Genomic DNA, 27,609 nt, shown 5'->3' on the forward strand with positions numbered 1-27,609 from the left:
GGAAGTAGAAAAATACCACTGCAATTATTTGACTTTTTAAAAAATGTTTATATTTACCAAAACAAGAGTTTAGTTCTGTGCCACTGAGTCTATGTAGTGCCTGTTTGGAATACCATGGCTTCTTGTTTCACCAAAAACAAGAACATATGATATTTTGATGCAGATGAATAGGAGGAGAGTTAAAGAAACACACACACATTGTCTAAAAGACACAGGGTTATAAAATGCAAAAAATAAACATGTTTAAATAAACTGTGCAAAACACATCATATTACACAGATGGTGTTAGGTTCTCTGAAGCGATCAGAATAACTTACTTTTTTCCTGATTTTCTGCACTCTTAACAAAGTCTGCTTGTGATATTAACTGGCAGAACACACACACTGAACCCTTTGCTAAGCATGAGCATGTCCATGGCCCAAACGAGCTCAGGCACAATGGTCACTGCAGTGACTTTATGGTATGACCATCTGGAACCCCAGAAAATCTGTAACTGCACAAAAAATGAAACAGTAACAAGCCCAAAGAAAATTAACACACAAAAATATTCAATTAGCTATGAAGCTTGACATAAGGGTCTGAAAATAGTAATAGAAAACCAATTTTATTTTGCCTTTATCTATATTACTAAACGAAGGTTGTATATATGCATGGATGCCAGACACGCCGAAAGCGCGCGCATGTGCACTGCGCCTCAGCGCCCCAGCGGCTTCCCAGAGTCAGTAGGTGGCGCCCTAACAACACAACACGACCTGTAAACTAAACTTGAGGTAAAGAGTGCACGCCATGTTGTATATATGCACAGATGCCAGAGGCCACAAGCAAGCCGTACACAGTACAACCTCCGCCCGAACGCGACCGCACACACCAGCGCATATACCTCCTTCGTTTAGTAATGTACCCCTCCAAGCCCAGATCCGCCGCCATGGTCACTTCAGCACGCGAATCCGCTGCCATCAGCAAACGAATTCTAGCTAACGACACAGCCATAAAAAAACAAATATGACTCCGCATGGATAAAAACACTAAACGCAGGCACCTACAACGCGCTTCTGAAACAACAGAACCAGATGAGTGACGGCTCCAAAAAGAAACCGCTTTAGTACAAATATATTTATTTAATTAAATGAAAACTTTCCCAGGACGCACCCACCCTCCATGATTTTTCTTACCTCCAAATATCGGAGGGAATAGAAAGTGATTGCCATTCTTAGATTTGCGATTCTTTCGAGAATCGCGGGTTTGCTGGTTTTAACATAAAACTCTTTCTTTCTTTCTTTTTCTTTCTTTGCATAATGGAAGTTTGTAATGATTAATATTCTGAAAGGAAATTTTAATGGTAGCCCTTTAAACCCCCTTCCGTGACTACTTCATTAGTGTTAGAACAGACAATGTAAATTATTTGATGATAAATATGATTATTAGTACAGGATTCAAAGCACTCGTAAGAGACCTGAAGAATGTGCTTTAAATCACACATATGAGAATGCTATTTCAAGGATGAAAATGTTGTTAAAAACTTTGTTGCATTCTACATATTAAAAGTTTGTAATTATTTTGAATCATTAATGTTATCTTGAGCTACATAACATTGCTTCTTGTAACTTTGTAATTTCCCTGTTATTTTTGTAGATACTGAAAGTAGCTGCTGCCTTAAGATATGGACTGCCATAGCTTTGGTTCTTTTTGGAGGTCTCTTAGCTGCCTATAGAGTTGTTGAATACAGGTGGATATTACGTAAGTAGCCTTTTCCTCTGTTGTAATTTAGGAAGTATTTAAATGCTTTTCAAAAGCATTTAAGTGTTCTATTCACCCAAAACATTTAATTTAAAATTAAATCATGAAACTCATTTATGTTTTCAATACTATATTCAACCCATTTCCAGTTCCACAGAGCGAAGAATCATTCAATCTGATTTATGGTCAGTTTCCTAATTTAATATTTTTTCTGCAAATACAGTCATGCTCATAAGTTTACATACCCTGGCAGTATTTGTGAAATATTGGACATTGTTTGGAAAATATAAGTAATCATGAAGAAAGCTTTCCTTTTAATTAGGGAGTGTGCTCAGGCAAAGCAATTTATTATCACATAATTGTGTGTGCCCTTTTCAAATTATAATGACAACTGAAATCACTCATATGGGCCTGATCAAAAGTTTACATACCCTTGAATGTTGGGTACGGTTCACACAGGTTCAGATTAAGGGTGATTAAGGGAAAGTGTTCACAACTGTAACTTTTTTGATTGTAATCAGTGTCTCTGTATAAATAGTCAATGTAAATTCATGCAGAGATGTACTGACTTTGCTGGATACGCAGCCATAGGGAAAGCAAAAGAACTGTCAAAGGACCTGCGAGAAAGGTCGTTGATTTGTATTAATCAGGAAAATGATATAAAAAGATATCTGAAGATCTTATAATGCCTGTCAGTAGTGTTCAAACTCTTAAAAAAAGTGGAAAGTTAGGGGTTCTGTTGTTACCAGGCCACAATCAGGCAAACCAACCGAGATTTCAGTCACAACTGCCAGGATCATTTGTCAAGATGCCAAAAAAACCCCCAGCCATTTCAGCAGAGTTACGGGCTTCTCTGCAAACAAGTGGTGTTGCTGTTTCAAGATGCACAGTAAGGAGGTACTTGAACAAAAATGGGCTGCACAGTCGAGTTGCAAGAAAAAAAAACCCTTTGCTGTGCAATTGCCACAGAACAGCCCACTTACAATATGCAAACAGCACTAGACAAGCCTCAAAACGTCTGGAACAAAGACCTTTGGAGTGACAAGACCAAAATTGAACTTTATGGTGACAACCATAAATGCAAACTTATGACCACAACTGTATATAAAACTAAGTTTTAATGTTGCCAGTTCTCCAATTTAATACATTTTTAAAAATTCCTATGCTGTTATAGACAGCTCTTTGTCAATAATGTTTCTGAAACAAAGTGTAATGTTTTACATTTAAAAATGATAAAAATTTTGACACTTGAAAGTAATGCAACTGCAACTCTAGTTAGTATCATTTAAAAAAAAATCTGTCACAATTTGTGGCAAAAAAACCCTGTGACATTCCACAAAATGAACCAAAAAATGAAAGCATTATTTTTAATGTACTCTTTTACTTTAGAGGTTATTTTTCTAAATATCTAGTCCATGGACTTTGTGTATAACTTGATTCTATTACATATTTTCTGTATGAGTACAGGCATAATGACATCCAGTCAATATGACCGTTGTGATGGACGACCGGCTACAGACTCCGGTCGCCACCCCCAGGCCACCAGGAGGAGCCCTCCGGACAGCATGATCGTGCCCCGAGTTCCAGCAGGGCCTCATGGACTATGTAGTTTGTATACACAGCCCTGCTGAATACCTTGGGGACCACCGGGAGTCGCTGTAGGGGGGCTCGTGGGCTCTTATGTGCCCTATAACCCGGGAGTACATCACAGTCACGTGACAGGAAGGAATGACGTGCTCCCGGGGTGAAGAAAAGGACTGTTTACCCTGACCCGGAAGGAAGACAGACTTGTGGGTTTGGCCAGGAACCACTTCCGGGTCAGGGGATATAAAAGGACTGTGGGAAAGCCCAGACACTGAGCTGAGCTGGGAGGTATGGTGGCGAAGTGTCTGGGCGAGGAGGATTGGTTAGAGAAGAGTATTGTTTGTAGTTATTGTGTTTATGAGCGTGGAGTGGAGGGTGCTTTGTGCACAGTTTATTTATAAAATAAATAAGAATTATACTTTCACCTGGTGTTCAGAGTGGTACCTGAGGGTTCAAGAGGTGGACAAAGCTTCTATCTGTTACACCGTCTTATGTCAGTTCTTGGGCCACAATGCCTTCCATTTATGTAGCAGCAACAACTTGGCATTGTGACCTAGGATGTTGTATGGCATAAATGTGCATGTTCCACCTTTCTTTGAGAACTGAAGGTCAGAGTGTTACTAGTTAGCTTCAAGACTGGCATTGATTGTTATAAAACTCCATTTGTCAACTTTACAGGAATGGCTATATTTCTGTTTTGGTTTGGACTTAGACTTTTTTTAGAATATCCTACAATAGAATTGGGAGGATGAAACGATTGGAAAAATACCACACACTTTATCACTTTGAAATTCACTACTCTCTAACAGATCATGTGAGAAAAACAGAAGGGAAGTGTTGGTGCAAGAGCCAGGAATCAGGACAATGAAAATGAGAGCTATCAGCTGACAATATAACCAGTGGTGTGGTATTTAAATTAAAGATTTCATATATAAAGCCAGCCACTCTGCTGTGGATTGGCACCATGCACAAGGATTGTGCCAAGGTTTGCTGGGGTAGGCAACCCTGAACAGAATAAAGTTGGTTTAAAGATAGTTGGATGTATATACACACTGTAGCTAGTGTGCTCTGACAAATTTCTTATGTCCGGTTAAACCAGACATGGAAGTGTCAGCTAATCAACAACACTGTATTTTACTTATTGTTGTCACAAAAACATTAATCACTCACCATGTAAAACATCTTCTTTCTTTTTGCAGCCAAAACCAATGGTTGATTTGTTTCCGGAGATCTCCAAACCCCTGTGTTCAACCTAAACTATGTTTACTTTTAAACACTTGTATTGTTAGATGTATGAGTGCAACTCTACACATTGTCACACTGTTTAATATATTACTGTGTTTTTCTGCACTCTAGTACTATTTGCTACTATGCAATATATAAAAATAGATCAATGTGCAGCAAATATGCTGTATTCACCAGTGATCATGTTCACCAAATATTTTCCTGTAAATCTGCCCTGGAGCTGGTTTAAATGAATATTTTTTTTACTCTAGCACCCCATGCTGCTTTGCAAGGCTGGTATAACATCACAGAGCTATAGCATAAATGCTCAGAGCTTTCATATCTGCCTACTGTAAGATCATTGCAGAACTGCTTTGGGGATCCGTGATGTCACCACCCAATCAGTGCCTCAGCCTTCCACACTGCATGCAAATAAAAATAAAAAACTTGCAGTATTTTCATCTAAGGGTTACATTAGCTAACTATAATGGGAAAATTATGAGAACTGTCACTGGACATATAACACTGATTCGTTTGTGGAGGCAGTTCACTGCCACCAGGCTAATTTGCATTATAAAACAGGAGACAAGACAAGATAAAGATTTGGGGCTACTTGAGGACAAACCCATTATAACTGATGGAAAAAAATGGCAAAAACAGTTGCTGATGATAATAATAAGGTCTTTTAAAGACAGTAGTCAAATCACACTGATGGTGGCACACCTTAAGAAGAAGACTGACTGGATGGAACTGGGCCAAGGGACCATGACCATGAATTGATGACATTGAAACTGCTGGTCATCTGATGTGTTGGGGAGAAAGGAGAAGAAGCATTAGGCAACAGCACCAACCCTCGACTCTGGTGGAATTACAATCAGACAAGCTTTTAAGTTGTCTCCCAAGTGCACGTTTGTGACAGCATACATAATTAGCCATTTTCCCAGCTACCATCTCATAAAAAGCCTTAAATGAGTCCACCCCTCCATGAAAAAGAAAACATATGCAACTATCTTCTTCATATAAGAAAAAGGTGCAAAGCTTCTACGTTTAGATCAGAAACGAAAAGTCATTTGAGTGACACCTTGTGCCCAGATTTCAGACAATCATTGCACAGATAATGTGTTCCCCAGAATTGGATCTCTGTGAGCACAATGACAGAGTATATGTATTTTTTTAACTTACTGCTAGTGTTTTACCATTTCTTGTATTTTGTTTGTGGTTATAATTCCATTTGCATCTTTTTTATGTGACGCACCATTATAAGCCACTCAAATCTATTTCTGTTCCTCCTTCCCTTTGATTTAATGCATTTCATTGAGTTCAGTGAATTTTCATCGAACTCACAGTGAAGCAAACTCCACAGAGGTTGCTTGAAACTAATAAAGGTGAATGTGAGTTTACATGTGCTTTTTTGTCTAATATGAAAGTCTACTCCATTGAAAATGTAGTTGTTGTTGTCCCTGGACAGTGTCAGGTAACCCAGTGTTTATTTCTCTGAAATGGAAATCCACACTGCTAGACCTGTCTCCACTAAATTTTAAGCAGATTCTCTATTTGTTCAAGGGAACACCATAGGCTATATTTGTTCTGAAATTTTGCTAGTACCCAAATCCAGAGAAGCACTGGACACCCCTGTTTGTTGTATATAATGCTGACATGATGCCATATATTGTATTGCTTGTTGTATTTGCTGTTTTTTGAGGCTATGGCTGTAACTATGAGATACATTCCTAGCGATAATGTCACCTTCCAATAAAACTCAAATTTCAGTTACAGAGAGCGCTGTGATAGATGGACGGCAGCTCAATCCGGCCGGGACGTTCCTGAACTGGAAGAATGGAGGAAGGCAGCTTTTTCAGGACACTGCCTCCCCCAGAACACTAGATGGCAGCTCCCCTGGACAGTAGCTGTGCCCCGGATTCCCTCAGGGCATTCTGGGACATGGAGTCCGCTTTCTCAGCCCTGTTGGGTGCCATGGGTGCAGCCAGGGGCAGCTCATAAAGGACCTGGGGCCTCGTACTTTCCCTACAACCCAGAATTTCCTCGGAGTCAGGAAAACGGAAGCCCACCGTACTTCGGGGCTGCTTAAGGACTGATGATTCGCCGTTTGACCTGGAAGAGCACTTCTGGGTCAAGGAATATATAAAGGACTGGTGGAGACCCAGTAAGGGAGTTGGAGTTGGGAGGGAGAGTGACAGAGCTGCTGGGAGGAGAGGAGGAAATGTATTGCATTGATTTGTGGTGTATTTGGTGGATGTGGTGCTTTGGAGGCACTATATTTAAGAAGAATATTAAAATCTGCTTAGTGCTTTTAAACTTGTATCCGGAGCATCTGTCTGTTGGGTTTCACGGGGCAACAGCGCCCTCTAACGTCCACAGCGCTTTGCTCAGAACTCATGTTGTTTACTGTCTGTTATAGTTATGTTAAGTATTTTATGTACTTGTATCTCAAGTTTGCTATTTGTATTTCCTTGATATGTACAAAGGGATAGAAACACACCAAATAACATTATATTACTGTTAGCTATCACAGATATTGACTAAATTCTATTAACTATTATTTTTCATTAAACAGTTGTTATTATGATGTGACCCTTTAATTTGTCTGCACAGTCTATTACAAATAAAGTAGATCATATAGCATAAGATTACAAATGCATTGCCATTAATTATTATTTACTGCTGGGATAATTAATTTACAATTTCATTAACACAAATAAAGTAGTACATATGTTAAAGAAAATAAATTTCAGCAATAGCAGCCTTTGCCAACAGTTTCTGGAAAGCATTAAGCACATGTGTATCTTTTACCTCTTAGAGAGTCACTACTGGTGAGCACGCCATGATTCCATCCTCTGATTATCTTTATAAGTTATGTACATGTAAACAGATTGGGATGCAAACTGAACAAAGTTTTGTTTGCACAAATGTTACTATGTTTTATTAGAAATTATTTTAAAAGTAGCATAATCTTTCCCTTTAATCATTCCTTATACTTGTGTAGGTCATAAAAGTAACTATTTCTTTTGTTTTGTTTGTAGAAGTGGGTCCAAACATCAGCCAGAACATAACCGAGGCCCTGGGTATGTTGATCTGTTAAAGAGATTCTTCAAAACAAACCATGAAAACTCCACCCAGCAGCCCATTTTCCCACATTACAGAAATCCAGACTGCCACAGTTAGTCTTGGCTGTAAGGCAGGAACAAACCATGGACAGAATGCCTGGCTCATTCCTACAGTTTTAAACCCACTAATACTAAACTAAGATGGAGTAGGTTTAACTTTGAACGTTTCCAAAGGAATGAAGCAGGTACCACAGAAAAGCAACAGATAAAAGTATGTTATAAAAGGAAAAGACATATAGAGTGATATGAAGATTAACGATAGAATGTCAAAGTATAGACATACAGTATATTCATGTGTGCAAAAAACTTAAATATAATTTAACTTAAAAAGACCATATCATGAAGGGATGAATCAAAAATGAAAGCATACTACTAAATGAAAAACAGAGAGTGAAGGAAATCACCCTCCAGCATGGACAGCATTTTGCTATATATTCATCCACTATACAAAGTTAGACCTCTTACAATTTGTACAATAATTAATAAGAAAATCTGTATGAACAGAATGGCTAGTGTTACATTTGGCTAATTTTACCAAGTTTATAGAAAAGGTCTTTAAATCAGATGAACAGTTATCTGAAAGTTAAGAAAACCTAACTGTTCCTTAATCTTATCATTGGAAAAACTAAAAGTATTTTTCCACAGAACAGACATATTAGAGTGATGAAAACAGGACAAGCTTTAAATCAAATATACACAATAACAATATATATATTCAAAGATGAAGAGGATAAGCTGCAGTAAAATATCACCAAAGCAAAAGGGGCAAGTACCTTAGAAGAGCAGCATATAGAAGTACAATGTAAAATGAGAAGTATCAGAAAAATGAATTACAGAATGTCAAAGCATACTGCACGCTGGCGTGTTCATCTTGAGGTGCCTACCCCTTCATTTAGGCGATATTTGAGCACTGGTTAACCCTTTTCTTTTTGCATGAAACAGTAATTGTATAAAAAAGTGTAGGCTGTTTAACATGAGATGCACGTGTTTAGGATGGGGGAAGAAACTGAAGTACCTGTAGATGGTGGCACATAGACATGGACAAAAATGTACACTCCACCCATACAGGGATCTGGCCGAGACTTAAGCCATATTTTCTTTAGATCTGATGCAGCTGCACAAAACCTCAGTGCCACTGTGCTCTAATCGGAAAGAAACAAATTCTTGAATATTAATGACTTAATTATTCTCTAACTCCTTAAATCTGCTAAATACAGGAATACTGTTTGCATCTATTCATTTGTAAGAGAGTATTTTTTACTTATTAGAGAGACAGATGAAAGTACAAAAAAGTAATTAATGGTAGGTTTCTATGAGAATAACAAATCAATTTTAACAAAATCGTTTCTGCTTAAAGAACATTGTATATTATACATCAGCATTTTGAAATCACTTCCAAGAATTATAGTTTAAATCTTATTTCTGTAATAGAACACATTTTAATACCTTTGGAAAAATAAAAATAAATACATGTAATAGCAATAAAAAACTAGATTTAGGTGTAGTGGCATCTTGGGTCACTTTCAAACGTTGAACCCGGTACATTGATGGGATTTTCTCTTACACACTCTTTCAAACATAACCCAAGAGGGAGGCAATCCTGGGAGCAAACCCTCAAGTTAGTCACATCTTTATCATTCGTCATTTTCCAACCTGCTTAATCCAGATCAGGGTTGCAGATGGGCTGGAGCCTATCCCAGCTAGCATAGGGTGCAAGGCAGGAATAAACTTTGAACAGAGCTCCAGTCCACTGCAGGGCGAATACACATACACACGCCAAGCACATGCTAGGTCCAATTTAGCCTCACCAGTTCACCTAAACTGTATGTCTTTGAACAGGGGGAGAAAACCCATGCAACATGGGAACAACATGCACACTCCACACAGGAAGGATCCAGGACATGAACCCTGGTCTCCTTACTGCAAAGCTACCATGCAGCCCAAAGCCATTTGTATGAATTTTAAAAATAGTGGTCCAAGTTCCTTTCCTTAAAAAGTCTCCCATATTAGTAATTTATAATGTGCCTCATTAAAGATGTGAATATGCTGTATCCTAGTGAGTAAAAGCATTTTCATTTACAGTTGCTGCACACCAATCACTACACCATCCAATTTCCAACCCCTAACACTGCAGTACAACCTGTCCCATCAGAGCCCAAGTTAGTACATCCAACGTGGAAATTTAGCTTATTACAAATGTACTGCACATGGGTTTCTCTCTCTGTTTTTTTAACAACTTACTTCATTAACTTACCCAAGATGCCCTTTAAGATGACTTGTCTATGGTTACTAATGCCTACCTAATCGAGTTTTAAGTTAACATTGTAATGTCTGCTACCTTCTTCTCTGAAGGTATTTAATCAACTTACAGTGATTTATTTCATTTATATATATTTATATATACTGTATAATCACAAGCTTTAGTGAGTACTCTTAAGTAAATGGCATAGCAATGTTTTCAAGTTTAGCCCATTAAGAGCATTCTCTCAGTTATTGTTGAGTATTTCTTTAATATTCTTTGTAGTTACTGAGAGTATTCCAACTTCACCACAGATAAAAACATGAAAATACAAATTAAAAATGTGTTTTTCTTTTTCGCTACTTATTATTTCTAATTTGGTGTTTTTCACATGTAGCACAGTGGTTAGTGCTACTTCCTCACAGATAATGAGTCTTTGATTTGCACTTTTTCGTCGTGTCTGCATTGATTTCCTCATGTTACTCAGGTTTTCAAGCTGCATTGCACAGACATAATAATAATAATGATAGGTTAATATAGTAATAATAATATGTTAATATATTTATGTCATGTTGTGTTGTCAAAACATTTCATCACATCCTGGACCCTCCTCTTCCTGCTAAAATAATGAAAGAGCCTACCAGGGTTGACCCTCATGTGCAGTGATATTCATCTCTCTATCTGGCTTTGCAATTTTTAATACATTTTAAAGCACTGCACTAATGCTGTAGAAATATTTGCAAGCCTGATATTTAAATACTAATAACATCAAATAAAGTAAGAATAGTGCACTGTTTATAAGACTGATTAAAATAAAAACTACAAAGGACCCTGGGACTGAACTTGTGAACCACTGCTGTAATGTGGTCTTAAGTCCCATGGTTCGTACTAGAGTTAAAAATATTGTATATTGTTATACAGCTGCTGTTTCTTCCTTAATCTTCCATAATTTCTTTCTTACTTGCTTACTTATCCACCACTCATTTTTGAAACCTCCCAGTCCATTTATACTTCCATTAAACTAGTCCTCTGTTGTATTAAATACACATTTAAGCAAACCCAATTATTACTCAGACATTTCCACAAAGATTTTGCTGCAATTGATCAGATTTCACCTCACTGAAATTAAGTTTAATAGTTTTAGTTTTTTGCATATTTCTTCTGTCAAAAACACTGTGAAGTTTATTTTATTATGATCACTAGATTCTAACACTTCAATGTTCTTTATTTTTAATGATAATTTATTATTATAGAATATAAAGTCTTGACAAAGTCCTTTCTTCATTAAATTAGAAAACAATCACTGCTTACATTGAGGCACTTTTTTTCTGTGCTCCAGTATTTATTGATTTGTACCAAATTTATACTCATGGAAAGAGGAATACAACCTTATCTGGAATATGAAAGTGACACTTACAGTTTATTTAGTTTCACAAAAGCAAAAAAAAAACAGTTAACATAGTGCATATGGAAAGAGGCCTTAATTCAAATCTTGGGTCACAGGAAGTGTATGGCTACAGTTTGTTTTTTGTGCATTTCAGAATGTTACTAGGAGCAAAAGAGAGGACAGTTGGCATGCTGCAGACAGGTTTTTCATGTGCCAGCATTGCCAGACACAATTTAATAAGCCCCTTCACCATGTCTCGACTGCAGGCAAGGCTTCAGCAGACTGACAGAAAGGATGGCTCAAGGATGTCCAAGATTTGGTCAACCTTGAGTGACCACACCACAGTTGCACTGACACATCAGACTGGAAAATCATTTCAGATCTGCCACATGTACTGCTGCTGAAACCATTGGTAGACACAATGTCCACATCTGTATCCATCAAACTTTTACAGGCCCTCTGCGCACACTGTCTATATGACATGACCCTACAATAGGACAGTGTCATCCCACACACAACTTCTGTGGTCAAGCCTTCCTGAGTAATGAATTCTGGTGCACAAGCGCTGTCCTGGTATCTCCTGCCTATAAATTCATAGCGCACAATCTGGGATATCTTGAATTTCAACAGCTACTGTCTGTCAATGGTGAGTAGCTTTGTGAGATCATTTTTCAGAAATTGGATAAAATTCAGAGGCTCATTGACTCTGTGGACCTGAGATGATTACACAGTATCTGAAGATCTGTAGGATCATAGTTGTTAAAATTCATAAGTACTATTCCTTCCGGCTTTTATTATGTACTGTTTTGTTTTACTGTTATTCTCATTTGTTAATTTTTATTTTTACAATGAAATTAGAAATTTCAATCCAAAAACTGTTGAGTTTATTTCTTCCATCAGTTTATATTGTACTAATTAAAAATCCCCAAGTATTACAAAGTTCCATTTAAATTTTACTTCTATTTGTTGAAGTTGTCATATATGAATAATGTGTGAATGACCATTCCTGCAGTTGTATATTCAAACCCTTCTTCTATGTTAAAATCTCTCTTTTATATAAAAACTAGGGGGCTTCCGGATACACACTTTTAAGATTGTTTTTTCTTTGAATTGTTGCTATTTCATTAGTTTCACTTTTTTTTTCAAAACTTCTGTAAAAACAATATTTGTAATCTTGCGAGTCCCAATATGCTGAATCTTTTTAATGAGGTCAGGATAGGTTTCTCTGTTTGGAATTTCAGCATACTGTAGACAAAACGATCTATATCATCAGCATTTAATAATTTTTTTTTACAAAGTAACAAAGTAAGTAGAGTTCTGCATTGGACTCCTGTCTGTAAAGTCGTGCTATTTTCCTCTCACAGTTCCAAAAGTACATGGGTTTACCAAGGTGATACCCCAGCTTTTGTCTAGGTTTTTGTACAAGGGCTAGACAGAACATTTTTGACTCCTGGGGTAAATTTAGGTTTTTAAATAAGCAGACAGATAAATATATATACATTAACAAAGTAACCAATAAATTCATGTGCGGTAAGCTCCGTTTTTGAAATTCTCAAGATTCTTTATTTGTCACATGCATAGTTATACAGGACAACACGCAGTGAAATGCATCCTGATCCGCTTATCAAAAACTGTGCAAAGTTAGAAGAATATCAGTTAGATTAACAAAAAGTCATAGATCGAAAGATAACAGTATAGTAGAACATAATAAATAAGTACAATTATGTGAATAAAGTAGAATTAAGTGTTATGGTGCAATAGTGTAGTAGTTATTGTGCAAAACCAAAGTTAGACTGGTGGATAGTTAAATGAGGCAGTTTGTTTGTTTGCGCTACTGCGATCTTTACTTTTTTATATTTTCTAATTTTCCTACTTTCATATCCTTTAACTTTCTCCACATGTTTTTTTTTTTTTGTTTTTTTTTTTGAGCCTTCCTAATTTCCCTGGTTTCATAATCTCTAACCTGCTCTGCATGTGTTTAGCGCCAACGTTTGTAAACATCTCTATGAAGTTCTACTTTGTCTTTTACTCACTGTCATTTAATTCTGAGCCGGATTGGACGTGCTTTTTTTTTCAATTCCACTTGTTCCGGGCTGATAATTACTTTCCTTATTTTCTGAATTTGCACCTCGATTATTCTTTTTTGCTCTTTTTTCTGTCCAACGCATTTGAGTCTCTTTTCTCCGTGCTTTTCTTTCTTCTTTGTTTAATCGTCGACATTTCATTTCTACCCTATTCATTTCATTTCCACTGTATTGACCTTATACACTTTATATGCACTGAGAGCCCTGGAGCTGTGTGTGCTGCATGACTGCCTTTACACTACTGATTTGTTTTTTTTGATATTGCATGTAAGTAGGGTGTGTCTTGCAAGACTCTCGTTCTATGTTCCCATGAGACGCACCGTGGCAGGTCTCTTTCGTCTCGCGGGTCTTTAAATTATCTTTCGAGAAAGATCACGTATCGTAGACTATCAGGACAGGGGACAGGATTTCTTTTTATAATAGATAGATAGTTTTACTCTCCTTTTTTAGTAAAAACAAAATATAATGTATCATGTACACTCTAAAACTAGTAATTGTCTGTTTCCCTTTTTTATGCTAATTAAATTTAACCTAAATGCTCCTATGGTTTGCTACCCTTTACTGTTTACTGCAGATGATTTTTATTAGGTGAGTGGTCCATAAATTATGCTAATCAAGATTAACCCAAGGGAATAACCAGATTTGGCCAAATGTACTGCTGGTGTCAAGTGCTTACATACCATAAGTAAGATCCAAAGCTAACCCGCCAAGAAAGCTGGTAAGGAAAGTTTAAATAGAGGCTTTATTTTGCTTTGCTGCTCAGTCTACACTAATCTGTTATTGTCCATAAGTCAGTCTACCTTCTTAGATTACTTACTATATCTAATTTTAGGAATAGCCTTCTATTCAAGATTAGTTCCTGCCTTCCTCTCAGTGCTGCCAAGTTAGCATCATTCTCACCATTATGTTTGTTTAGGAAAAATGGGTTTAAAAGTGACTGGATGAACAGATTATTTTTTCATAATTTATCTGAGGGGAATATTTCAGAGCTTGTCTGATTATTTACTAGGCATTTTCATAAGGGAGTAATTGTCTTTCTTGTTTTTAGGAACCTGTTAAGCTAAGATTATTTTATGTTTTACTTCATGATATTACCATAACAAGGCTAGATACATAGGAATAAAAAAACTTGCACAAACATATACAACAATTACAGCAGAAATCCCCAACATCCTCCATGCAACCATTTCAACAAAACACGTATACAATTAGCTTGAAGAATTTGTGTGGATCATGGATCTTGTAGCTAGCTTTGCAAGTAAGTACTGTTATGTAATGTGGTAGTTCTGGCCTTGATTGATTAAAACTGTTTACTAAATGAATTTTTTTTTGATTTAGTGATTTTTAAACCTTATTCACCATATACAAATTCTTGTATTTCGAATTTGTCATTTTTTTTGCATTCCCCAACTTACTCTCCAGGGAGTTCTGAGGGTAGGGTCAGCTATTTGTACAGCACCCCAGGAACAAGTGCAGGTTAAGGGCTTTGCTCAAGGGCCCAACGGAACAGCATTCCTTCAGTCGCTGTCAGGATTCAAACTGGCAGCCTTCAAGTCCTGATCTGGGGGTGGGTGACACCTTTACATTTTAGTTCGGAACAGTAGAGTATGCCCAAAATGTAGGTGGAGGAAACCATTACTTAAATATGTGGTGCATCTAACCCTCTCTTGCTTTCTACACTTGTGTGTTATCCTCAGCATTGGTGTTGTCATACTAAATAGGTGGACAAGGTCAAAAAATTTTCAAGAAAATTTTGCTTCCTGAGGCACTCTGTTTCAGAGAGAACTGTCCTTAATGAGCTATCATATTACAGTAATTGTGGTGCTGATAATTGTAAACTATTATACCATCACTGAATATTTTTTTGCATATTATAGCATTTTCACCCTTTAAACAAGAAATAAAACAAAATTTTGTGCAACATTTATTAAACATAGTCAGGTGATTCAGAAAGCCAAGCAACTGAATTTCAAAAGACTTCACTGAATCACTTCTAATACTGTAATAATTAATGGTTGCCAGTCCAACAGCCCACAATCATCCCACAAATTGCTTGAAACAGCCTATGCAGAATTTTCATAATCTTTGTTCAAAAGATTTTAAATAAAAAATTGTAGTTTTGTAAAAGCTTTTGAACAATCTGACCTGCAAAACTAAAGTTAGGCTTTTGTTGTGTTGATGTTTTAGAATTCTGCTTTAGCTACTTTCACCTCTGAAATGCAAAAGGTCATAATCTTCCCTAAAGTGTAGATTCTTGGTAATGGCTTCATTATAATAATTAAGCCCATTTCCAGTTCTCTTTATTATTTTTTTTAACAAAAAAACTTAGTTGTACTATTCAAATTTCTATTTAGATGCACTGAATTCAGAATGTATTTAGATATCACACTTTCTTCACACTTTATTGTGTTGTAGATTTAATCATAAAAGGATAAGTTTGCCATTTTTGCCCATGAACCTACATTCAATAACCCATAATGACAAAGTGAAAACATCATTTCAGAAATGTCTGCAAATTTATTAAAAACCAAAAACTGAATCCACTGTACTTTCAGATAATTGAATAAGGAAGAACCCTGTAATGCCCCTTTCTAAAGATACAGTACCTCTCAATGGAGGTTAGGGTGGATGCAACTTAGCAACAAGGGGAACTGAAAAGAATTCAAGTCAAGGTGTGATCAGCTTATTTATCTACTATAAATACTGTATTTACAGGATATCAAGGAAATATAAGTGAAGAAATACCATGGAGAAAATTTAATGATCGTTTGTATTATTTTGAAAAGAATAATAAACTTAAATGGGAGGCTGCAGCTGAGTTTTGTCGTAAACACAAAGCAACATTAATAGTATTCAGAGAACAAAATGATTGGGTAAGATAACATTAAGGAAGATCGATGTTTAATAATAGTCTCAGATTTCTGCAAAGATGTGCTGTTTAATTTAAGAAATACATTTCTTTGTCAGGAAGGAAATAAGGAATTCATTTCAAATCACTCAGTTGGCAGCATTTGGATTGGATATACAAGAGAACCTGGCAAAACGTGGCACTGGGTCCATGAAGCCAAAATAAATACAGCAAGGTAAGTCTAATAAGGGTAGTAAAAGCATACTGTATTCTGTAAAAATGGCTAGTTATTTTACAGCCTCTTTAGTATTTAATCTTATATTTTTAAAATATGCACTAAGGTGTTGTAGTCAGATTTATTTAAGCAAGATTGTTGTTTATTAGAAAGATGTAAAATTAATTTTATTTAGTAACTGTGTTCATTAGTATTATTCAGACAATACACAATAACAGTATCATATTAATTTGCTGTATCAGACTTGCTGACTCTCTAGAAGTGCTACTGAACTTTATTACTTTAATCTAATAGCCAACATTTTTGTTTCACTTCATGATTTTCTTGACTGACAAAGAATCAGGCTTTCATCTAGTGTAATTTTTATGTAAACACGCAAACTTTGCCTGTGTGTCACATTAAAAGCTAGTGTTATGTATTAGACTTAGAAACGTAGAAACCAGGAATACATGTAAGAATGAAGACGGTCAAAAAAATGAATATTTTATTGATATCTCTTAGATCAAAACTTGTATGAACTGTGATGTGTTGCTTAGCAGGCAAGAACTACCATGGATGGAAGAGTGGCAAAGTACAGGGAGAGGTCTCAATGAGCCCTAGAGCAGTGTTTCCCAACTTTTTATATGCCCCGTAACCTTACAAAATGTTTGATTTATATTTGCACCCACTACAAAAGTATTGTCACATATGAAGGTGAAGAACTGAAATTTCTCATTTTTAAACCATAAATAGAACCACATACAGTGCTGCAGGTGAACAAATGGAACTAAATAAAATAAGTTTTTAACTCAGTGCATAAAATTTAAATATAAATTGAGCAATTTACCTCTATAAATCTCCATCATCTTGTAAATGTGTCCCTGTGAAGCTTAGACACAAGATTGACAATCCGAGGGTTGGGGTATTCTGCACAGCATCAAGCTCTGCAAGGAAATGACACACAATCTGTGATCTAGGGGTTTGGGGGATTGGAGACCCCTGTGAAGCTATGGGCACCAGCCTACTGCTAAGCAATGAAACACAGTTGACAAGCTTTGTTCCTCGATAACACCTGCATTGTAGTTAAAAAAAAAACATATGTGTCACACAGTTACTGCCGGGACCGCCAATAGGAGAGTTGGGCTGAGTGTAAGCAGGTGATGTTTCACATCCAATTCACTCCCTCTTGTCCACCCATGGAAAAAATGTCCAACAAACTTTGAAATCAGTGACATTTCATGATCATAGCTTGCACAGAAATCAATGCTAGACCTCTTCCTTCTCTATGGAGCATTGCGGCTCATTCACAGGTCATTAACTAATAAATGATCTGCAAATGACACTGCAAGACACCAATTGAAACCTGAATAAAATCAAAGAATGCACTTCACTCAATTTTGGCAAATTGCAATATTGTCTTTATCTTTGTTGCACCCAGTCAAATACAAACCAGGTTGAGAACTCCTGCCCTAGAGGAAGAAAGAAAGAAAGAAAGAAAGAAAGAAAGAAAGAAAGAAAGAAAGAAAGAAAGAAAGAAAGAAAGAAAGAAAGAAAGAAAGAAAGAAAGAAAGAAAAAGTTTTATGTTAAAACCAGCAAACCCGCGATTCTCGAAAGAATCGCAAATCTAAGAATGGCAATCACTTTCTGTTCCCTCCGATATTTGGAGGGAAGAAAAATCATGGACGGTGGGTGCGTCCTGGGAAAGTTTTCACATAATTAAATAAATAAATTTGTACTACTTCCCATGGGCTCACCACCTATGGGAGGGGCCAAGGAGGTCGGGTGCAGTGTGAGTTGGGTGGTGGCCGAAGGCGGGGACCTTGGCGGTCCGATCCTCGGCTACAGAAACTGGCTCTTGGGATGTGGAATGTCACCTCTCTGAAGGGGAAGGAGCCTGAGCTAGTGCGCGAAGTTGAGAGGTTCCGGCTAGATATAGTCGGACTCACCTCGACGCACAGCTTGGACTCTGGAACCAATCTCCTTGAGAGGGGCTGGACTCTCTACCACTCTGGAGTTGCCCCCGGTGAGAGGCGCCGAGCAGGTGTGGGTATACTTATTGCCCCCCAACTTGGAGCCTGTACATTGGGGTTTACCCCGGTGGACGAGAGGGTAGCCTCCCTTCGCCTTCGGGTGGGGGGACGGGTCCTAACTGTTGTTTGTGCGTATGCACCGAACAGCAGTTCGGAGTACCCACCCTTTTTGGAGTCCCTGGAGGGGGTGCTAGAGGGCATACCTTCTGGGGACTCCCTCGTTCTGCTGGGAGACTTCAATGCTCACGTGGGCAATGACAGTGAGACCTGGAAGGGCGTGATTGGGAGGAATGGCCCCCCTGATCTGAACCCGAGCGGTGTTTTGTTATTGGACTTCTGTGCTCGTCACGGATTGTCCATAACGAACACCATGTTCAAGCATAGGGGTGTTCATATGTGCACTTGGCACCAGGACACCCTAGGCCTCAGTTCGATGATCGACTTTGTGGTCGTGTCGTCGGACTTGCGGCCACATGTCTTGGACACTCGGGTGAAGAGAGGGGCGGAGCTGTCAACTGATCACCACCTGGTGGTGAGTTGGCTTCGATGGTGGGGGAGGATGCCGGTCAGGCGTGGTAGGCCCAAACGTGTTGTGAAGGTCTGCTGGGAACGTCTGGCAGAGCCCCCTGTCAGAAGTAGCTTCAACTCCCACCTCCGGCAGAACTTCGACCACATCCCGAGGGAGGTGGGGGACATTGAGTCCGAATGGGCCATGTTCCATGCCTCTATTGTTGAGGCAGCTGACCGGAGCTGTGGCCGTAAGGTGGTCGGTGCCTGTCGTGGCGGCAATCCCCGAACCCGCTGGTGGACACCGGCGGTGAAAGATGCCGTCAAGCTGAAGAAGGAGTCCTACGGGACCCTTTTGTCCTGTGGGACCCCGGAGGCAGCTGATAGGTACCGGCAGGCCAAGCGGAATGCGGCTTTGGTGGTTGCTGAGGCAAAAACTCGGGCGTGGGAGGAGTTTGGGGAGGCCATGGAGAATGACTTTCGGACGGCTTCGAGGAGATTCTGGTCCACCATCCGGCGTCTCAGGAAGGGGAAGCAGTGCAGTGTCAACACTGTATATGGTGGGGATGGTGCGCTGCTGACCTCGACTCGGGATGTTGTGGGTCGGTGGGGGGAATACTTCGAAGACCTCCTCAATCCCATTAACATGCCTTCCAATGAGGAAGCAGAGCCTGGGGACTCAGGTGGACTCCCCCATCTCTGGGACTGAGGTCACCGAGGTGGTCAAAAAACTCCTTGGTGGTAGGGCCCCGGGGGTGGATGAGATACGCCCGGAGTTCCTCAAGGCTCTGGATGTTGTAGGACTGTCTTGGCTGACACGCCTCTGCAACATCGCATGGGCATCAGGGACAGTGCCTCTGGATTGGCAGACCGGGGTGGTGGTCCCCCTCTTTAAGAAGGGGGATCGGAGGGTGTGTTCCAACTACAGAGGGATCACACTCCTCAGCCTCCCTGGAAAAGTCTATTCAGGGGTCCTGGAGAGGAGGGTCCATTGGATAGTCGAGCCTCGGATTCAGGAGGAACAGTGTGGTTTTCGTCCTGGTCGCGGAACAGTGGACCAGCTCTATACCCTTAGCAGGGTCCTGGAGGGTGCATGGGAGTTTGCCCAACCAGTCTACATGTGTTTTGTGGACTTAGAAAAGGCATTCGACCGTGTCCCTCGGGGAATCCTGTGGGGGGTACTCCGAGAGTATGGGGTACCGGCCCCCCTGATAAGGGCTGTTCAATCCCTGTACGATCGGTGCCAGAGCTTGGTCCGCATTGCCGGCAGTAAGTCGAACCCGTTTCCAGTGAGAGTTGGACTCCGCCAGGTCTGCCCTTTGTCACCGATTCTGTTCATATCTTTTATGGACAGAATTTCTAGGCGCAGCCAGGGTGTTGAGGGGGTCCAGTTTGGTGGGCTCAGGATTGGGTCACTGCTTTTTGCAGATGATGTTGTCCTGTTTGCTTCATCAGGCCGTGATCTTCAGCTCTCTCTGGATCGGTTCGCAGCCGAGTGTGAAGCGGCTGGGATGAGAATCAGCACCTCCAAATCCGAGACCATGGTCCTCAGCCGGAAAAGGGTGGAGTGCCCTCTCAGGGTTGGTAGCGAGATCCTGCCCCAAGTGGAGGAGTTCAAGTATCTCGGGGGCTTGTTCACGAGTGAGGGAAGAATGGAGCGTGAGATCGACAGGCGGATCGGTGCGGCATCCGCAGTAATGCGGGCATTGCATCGGTCTGTCGTGGTGAAAAAGGAGCTGAGCCGCAAGGCGAAGCTCTCAATTTACCAGTCGATCTATGTTCCTACCCTCACCTATGGTCATGAGCTATGGGTAGTGACCGAAAGAACGAGATCGCGAATACAAGCGGCTGAAATGAGTTTCCTCCGCAGGGTGTCTGGGCTTTCCCTTAAAGATAGGGTGAGAAGCTCAGTCATCCGGGAGGGGCTCAGAGTAGAGCCGCTGCTCCTCCGCATCGACAGGAGTCAGATGAGGTGGCTCGGGCATCTGATCAGGATGCCTCCTGGACGCCTCCCTGGTGAGGTGTTCCGGGCACGTCCAACCGGGAGGAGGCCCCGGGGAAGACCCAGGACACGCTGGAGGGACTATGTCTCTCGACTGGCCTGGGAACGCCTTGAGATTCTCCCGGAAGAGCTAGAAGAAGTGGCCGGGGAGAGGGAAGTCTGGGCATCTCTGCTCAAGCTGCTGCCCCCGCGACCCGACCTCGGATAAGCGGGGGGACAATGGATGGATGGATGGAATTTGTACTAAAGTGGTTTCTTTTTGGAGCCGTCACTCATCTGGTTCTGGTGTTTCAGAAGCGCGTTGTAGGCGCCTGCGTTTATTGTTTTTATCCCTGCGGTCTCGTATTTGTTTTTTTATGGCTGTGTCGTTAGTTAGAAGTCGTTAGCTGACGGCAGCGGATTCGCATGGTGAAGTGACCATGGCGACGGATCCGGGCTTGGAGGGGTACATTACTAAACGAAGGAGGTATATGAGCTGGTGTGCGCGGTCGCGTTCGGGCGGAGGTTGTACTGTGTACGGCTTGCTTGTGGCCTCTGGCATCTGTGCATATATATAACATGGCGTGCACACTTTACCTCAAGTTTAGCTTACAGGTCGTGTTGTGTTGTTTGGGCGCCACCTACTGACTCTGGGAAGCTGAGGCGCAGGAAAACAGGCAGTGGACATAATGCCTTACATTTTTCTATGTCCCATGCTTATTCATGTATTGCCTGAAGGTTCATAGGCTGGGCACTGGTGAGGAATAGAGAAGTGCAACTGGTAGGAATTGGTAAATATTTCATCAAAATGGCAGCAACAGAACTGAAAACAAAACAGCAAAATGGTTACTTGATGAGGTCAATGTCATAATCAAATTATAAAAAAAAAATAAAAATTATCAAGCATCACAAAAATAAGAACATGTTTGATGACTAGAGGGTTGCAATAGTTTTTTCCAATCCACAAGAAGAGAGACAAAATTGATCCCATTAAATACAGACCAATAGTCCTTATTTCTATTCCATAAAAAAATAAAACATTTAAAAAGAAATCCAGTAAGTTACAAGACTAGCTAAAATACCATAATAAATGACAGGCAGTGTGTGTTTAAAAAAGACAGATTCTGGCAAACTGACCTGTTTTTTGAACTGGCAGCTGCGGCAGTAGGCAAATGCAAATATACAACAAAATGTGTGTTATAAATTTAATTTTTATTATTTTTTCTTGCTGAAGATTAATGCTAAAGCTAGTGGCTATTGTCATCACAACTAACTTACAAAACTGGACTACAAGATAGTTAATTGTTCAGAGGCAAATAGTACATATAAGAGGAGAATATTCTATATACTGTAGGTATTGTCAACAGTGGAGTTTTTTACATGCCTGTCCTTGGACTTTTTCTAGTTTATATGATAGGTTTATATTTTTATATGATATTATTGTGCTGTGTACAGAATACAGTGAAATTCTTTCTAGAATACAGTATTCTAATTGACATGTTACACACAGCACGATTACTGAGCATAGCTGCATTACCATAAAACTGACTTCTTTAACTGAAAAATCTCAAAAAACACTTTTGTCATTAAGAGACGCAACAGAATAAGGAAACCATTCAGCTACCTGCAGACAAAAAAAGAAAATGTATTTGTCCACTGCAGGCGAAAGTCAATACATTAAGAAAATTATTTTAAAATATTACTATTAAACATCATTTACAGACAATTTTTGAATGGACTCGACACCTTGTCTGGTATGACTTAAGTATCCCAATTAATGATATTGTTATTATCTTGTTTGTTTTGAACTTTCCTGTATTTTCCTTTGCTCCTTTTTGGTATTTTGTAGTCATTTCTAATGTTTAATTTTAGTTTTTGTCATATCTCAGCCAGGGCTTGTCCTCTGCCTGGGATTCAAGTTCTTGTGTAATGTCTCTTTTCTTCATTTTTGATTCTTTAATTTATGTACATAATGTTCATTCTTTATTTTTGGTTTTCCTATGTTTATATGTAGCTTGTGTTATGTACCATGTGTTTTAGGGGTGGCTCCCTAAGCGGTTGGGCCACCTGTCTATCACTGCCAGGAACTGCCCTCCACCCTATAATTTAGAAGGCCTTCCATAGTTCCTGGTGGTTCATTTCAAATGCGCTAGGGAATGGATTGTTTACTTATGTGCTTATTATGATTTTCCGGATTTTTGAAACCTTTGCTGTCTTTTGACCATTCTTTAAAGCCCTCTAATCAGGATTTTGATGGTAATCCCCCCTAGTGGGTAATTTTGGAAGTATTTATGAGACAGTTTTATTTTCATTTTAATTTGTTGGATTTATTTCATGTATTCCCACAATGCCATTTTATTTTTTACAAGATTTTGTTCAATTTACCCTCTGTTAGTCTGGATCAAATTTTGAAATCAATTTTTTACCCACTTTTACCAAACCGATTTCCTTCAAACTTTGCATGTATGCTGATATCCGGTGACAATGCAATATTTCATCAGTTTTGACCTAGGATCTGTATGTTAATTACATCAAATTTAAATTTCTCATTTCTTTATATTATTTTTTTTAGCAAATACACACATATATATAGTGCTTTTAGCCAACAACCATATATGAATTAGCAGTGTTGGTCAAGTGGTTAGCATGTTGGACTTTCGATCAAATGGTTGAAGGTTCAAGACCAATGTAGACAAAATTAATTAAAAAAAATCATTTTTATTAATTGATATTAAAGTTTTGTCAAATTGATCCATCCATCCATCCACTCTCCAACCTGCTGAATCCGAACACAGGGTCACGGGGGTCTGCTGGAGCCAATCCCAGCCAACACAGGGCACAAGGCAGGAAACAATCCCGGGCAGGGTGCCAACCCACCACAGTTGTCAAATTGATTCAGTAGGCAAATTAAGCAGCATTGGTGCTTAGTGTGTTGAATGTTTACACGATTTTACTCTATTTGCCCTCTCTGTTTGTCTGGGTCAAATTTTGCAATCAATTTTTTACCCACTTTTACTGATTTGATTTCCTTCAAACTTTGCATGCATGTTGATCTCCAGGGACAATGTAATATTTCATCAGTTTTGACCCGGCATCAGTACGTTAATTACTACAAATTTAAATTTCTTGTTTGCTTATATTATACTTTTAGCGAAGGTTCAATACCAATAACCATTATCCTACACACTTTAATCAACTTGTATATGATGTGTCATTTTCTTTCAATAGTTAAGCTGGGTAGAATTTTCACTTTAATGAATCTATGCATTTAAATTGAATTAAATTAACTCTTTTATAGGTGCCCCACAATTTTATTTTTTGGCACGTATGACCAAGAAAATCTTAGTACAAGAAAAACAATTTTTCTTTTACTTTTTAGTACATTTTTGAATAAAATAGATAGAAATAGTGTCACTTAAAATATATATATTTATTATGGGTGCCATCATTTTGTGGATTTTTGTTTGTAGTTTCTGCCACATTGCTATGATAGAATGTTTGTAAGTGAGCAACGTGTGATGTCCATAAACATCAGCATTATGGATTTCCTGGTTGTCCAAGATCAAGGATACAGCCAGACTTTCTAGTGTGTTATCTTTGTTGGTTTAAAGTTCTAGGTATTTGATTCCTTGCTTTTGGCTTTTGCTTTATGACAATGATTTGGATTACCATGTTAGTTTTGGTACTTCAAGTTTTTGTTTTCCCAGTGCCTAACCTTATATTCTGAGACTATGTTTCATATCCTGATCCATAATAGCAAAGTACTACTGGATTTTTCCATCCCTTGCATATTAATATTAATTTTGGTTTGCTTAGTAAATGCTTGTAGATGACACTGCAAACTGAAGAGACAGCAGACACTGAGGTGACAGCAAAAATAATTCAAAAAACCCTAACACTCTTCAGAACTGGGCAAACATTTAGGAAAAGCTATTCTACCAAAATGCTGCATGCAGGCAAAAGAAGCATTAATTATAACTACAAGATGGGTGGCACTGTGTTGCAGTAAGCATCCTCTGAAAAGATTTAGAAGTTAGATTGACAATAGCATTTAAATCAAAGTATATAACATCTGGAGTTCTGGTCTAAAAAGGTGTGTTAGCACTAGAAACTGTACAGAGTAAAACAACTGAGTACAATTCTAGAGCCTGAAGTTGAAGCAAATCTCGGGGAATTAAGTCTTGAGCAGAGAAGACTACATGGGGCCCTAACCCAGGTCTTCACAATTCTCAAGGGCATTGAATGAAATTGATGTATTACAATTATTTCAATCAAATAGTGAATTGCATACTCAAGGACATCTTTAACACTCTTAAGGGTAGTGTTTCCTGCTGTCTATTATATAAAGTGTACACTTCAAGCAGGCTCAGACAATTTGCTCAACTGGTGTCATTGGTGAATGGGACTGTCCATCAGTGCTTGCAGAGGTGAAGATCTGGCCTGTTTTGACTTTCTTATTCAAAGAGTGTTCCATCATCTGTAATGGATGATTGTTATGTAGGTATTGTTTCTTCAGAGTTATTTTTATACCTAGAATCTCTTTCTCATATGTATTTTAAATGGAAAAGTCTTTGACAGTGGAGTTTCAACAAAGCACGGAGAAGGAGCACAAAAAGGGGTTCATTTTTGACAGTTAGCTGATTAGCTAAGGAAATGCCATACTAGTCTTACAAGTGCAATAGATGTAGGGCAGGATTTACTATGATATTCTAAAACACACTTTTCTTTTTGAGCAGATATCGACCAAAGATTTTGCAAGACAATGATGGAAATAATTGTGCCAACATGATGAACAAAGAGTTCTTTGCAGCACCTTGTAAATCACATCATTTTTTCATCTGTGAAAAATATTTGTCTGTTAGTGATTCTGTTGTATAATATGAAGCTAATGTGCAAATAACCCCTGTTGATGCTATTTAAGATTTGTATTTAAGTAAATAAAGTCATTATATTCTGCTTAAGTTCTTGGTGTATAGGAACGTAAACATTCTTTATTTCAGAATTTCTTTAGCCTGGGTGACAAAGTCAAACATTATACGTTGGTATGATTTCACTTCTTCATTTTTGGAGAGGAGAGTTTTTTCTCTTTTGATGCTCACATGGAGCTTGAAAATATCTTCCACATAAGAAAGATGACTTTTCTCATCAGTCATTCCAACGTATCCACTTGAGGCTCTATTATTTAATGGTCCTCTATACCTTAAACTGAGGCTGCAAACCCAAACCTGGCTGAGACTTCCAGAAACGTCCCATTGTGTCCTCCAAACCTTCTACTATTACTAGGTGATCCAGGCCATGTATTATTCTAAGACTAATTTGCCTTATTTGGAGATGCTAATATTTGTCTTTGTAATGTGTGGGGTTTGTTAATACCCAAATCTAGTCCTATGAGGAGATGTCCTCCTTTTTAGCTCCCCTACAGAGAAAGCATATCAAATAATACTGAATGTGCAGTTCTATACTGACAATATGGGGCAGAGTGGTGGCTCTGAGGCTAAGGATCTGTGCTGGTATCCAGAAGGTTGCCGGTTCAAATCCCTGTCATTGCCAAAAGACCCTTAACCTGTATTTGCTCCAGGGTCACTGTACAATGGCTGACCCTGCACTCTGACCCCAAGGGGTATGTGAAAACTAACAAATTCCTAATACAAGAAATTGTATAAGGTGAAATAAAGATAAAAAAAAATAATAATAACAACCAGTTCCATTAATCAGCCAGTGGGGGGAGGTAATGACATGTGGTGTGACAGTCTTGGCTTTAATCCTTCTTGTTCAAAGAATCTAAGAGTCTTGTTTTTGGTGGAACAGCAGCTTTACCTGCCTATGGCCCTTAAAACTGCTATATACGTTCTATCAACTGTTTCTCTTTTAATACAAGTTGTTTTTCTCACTCCCTTATTTCTAACTGCCTATTGATATACAGTACATAATTCTGTAGCAACAGTTCTTGGGCATCATTGCAGTTTCCCTTGCCTGTTTGTGATTCCACCTAGTGCTTTTAACTTGTGTTGAAGATGATTAAAATTAAAGTTGAAAGAATAGCCACTCAACCAAGGAGATGGTAACAGCACACATCACTCCACACATAAAATGTACAAATTCTGAATCCCTCATATTAAGGGCAGTAGTTTTCAAACATAATCATATGGATTTGCTTGGGAGACAGTTACAATCTTCTTCACTGAAGGACCGGGAGGCAAAGGAGTTAATCACCTATAAATAAGAATAATTTTGACTATGGGGACCCTTTGATATGAATCCAGTCGTCCTTAATCTTTGTCAAGAAACCACACTGAAGAAGATACAAAACTGATACATAAAGTACTTTTTTAATATGCAACTAAACTGTGGATATAATTGTGCCAATTTGGTTTCTTTTTCATTTGACTATGTCATCTGTCTCATCACACCAAACAAAACTACTATTATTTGGCCACATCAGTTACTCAGAAGCTGCCTAAGTCCATTAAATTGTGACAGGAGCATGTTTAAGTGGGCTCTTCTTGCTCTTGTTTTTGTTTTACTTTAGGCTCTGAGTTTAGTCAGTTTACATATTGTGGCAGACAGCTGGGGACCCTACCCAGCTGGGATTCCTGGAAGGACCATGAGAGGGACAATACCTCCCCTGGGCCACGAGAGGGCAGCCAC

The 27,609-nt window shown here is 38.9% G+C and overlaps 1 protein-coding gene across 2 annotated transcripts in view; it reads left to right on the forward strand.

Moving 5' to 3' along the window:
* The window catches only part of LOC114657184 (early activation antigen CD69-like), a 50,595-nt gene extending 24,202 nt beyond the window's left edge, over window positions 1-26,393 (forward strand). The window contains exons 3-7 of one of the 2 annotated variants that reach the window (XM_028808923.2): window positions 1,633-1,737; window positions 7,587-7,628; window positions 16,096-16,253; window positions 16,348-16,463; window positions 25,698-26,393. In XM_028808923.2, coding sequence (XP_028664756.2) covers window positions 1,633-1,737; window positions 7,587-7,628; window positions 16,096-16,253; window positions 16,348-16,463; window positions 25,698-25,839 — 563 coding nt within the window. In that variant the 3' untranslated portion in view covers window positions 25,840-26,393. The remainder of the gene's footprint in view (window positions 1-1,632; window positions 1,738-7,586; window positions 7,629-16,095; window positions 16,254-16,347; window positions 16,464-25,697) is intronic. The other variant, XM_051931840.1, reaches the window with a different exon arrangement.
* The last annotated feature ends 1,216 nt before the right edge of the window (window positions 26,394-27,609 follow it).

Source organism: Erpetoichthys calabaricus, chromosome 9 (assembly GCF_900747795.2).
Source record: "Erpetoichthys calabaricus chromosome 9, fErpCal1.3, whole genome shotgun sequence".
In the NCBI taxonomy this organism is placed as follows: Eukaryota; Metazoa; Chordata; class Cladistia; order Polypteriformes; family Polypteridae; genus Erpetoichthys; species Erpetoichthys calabaricus.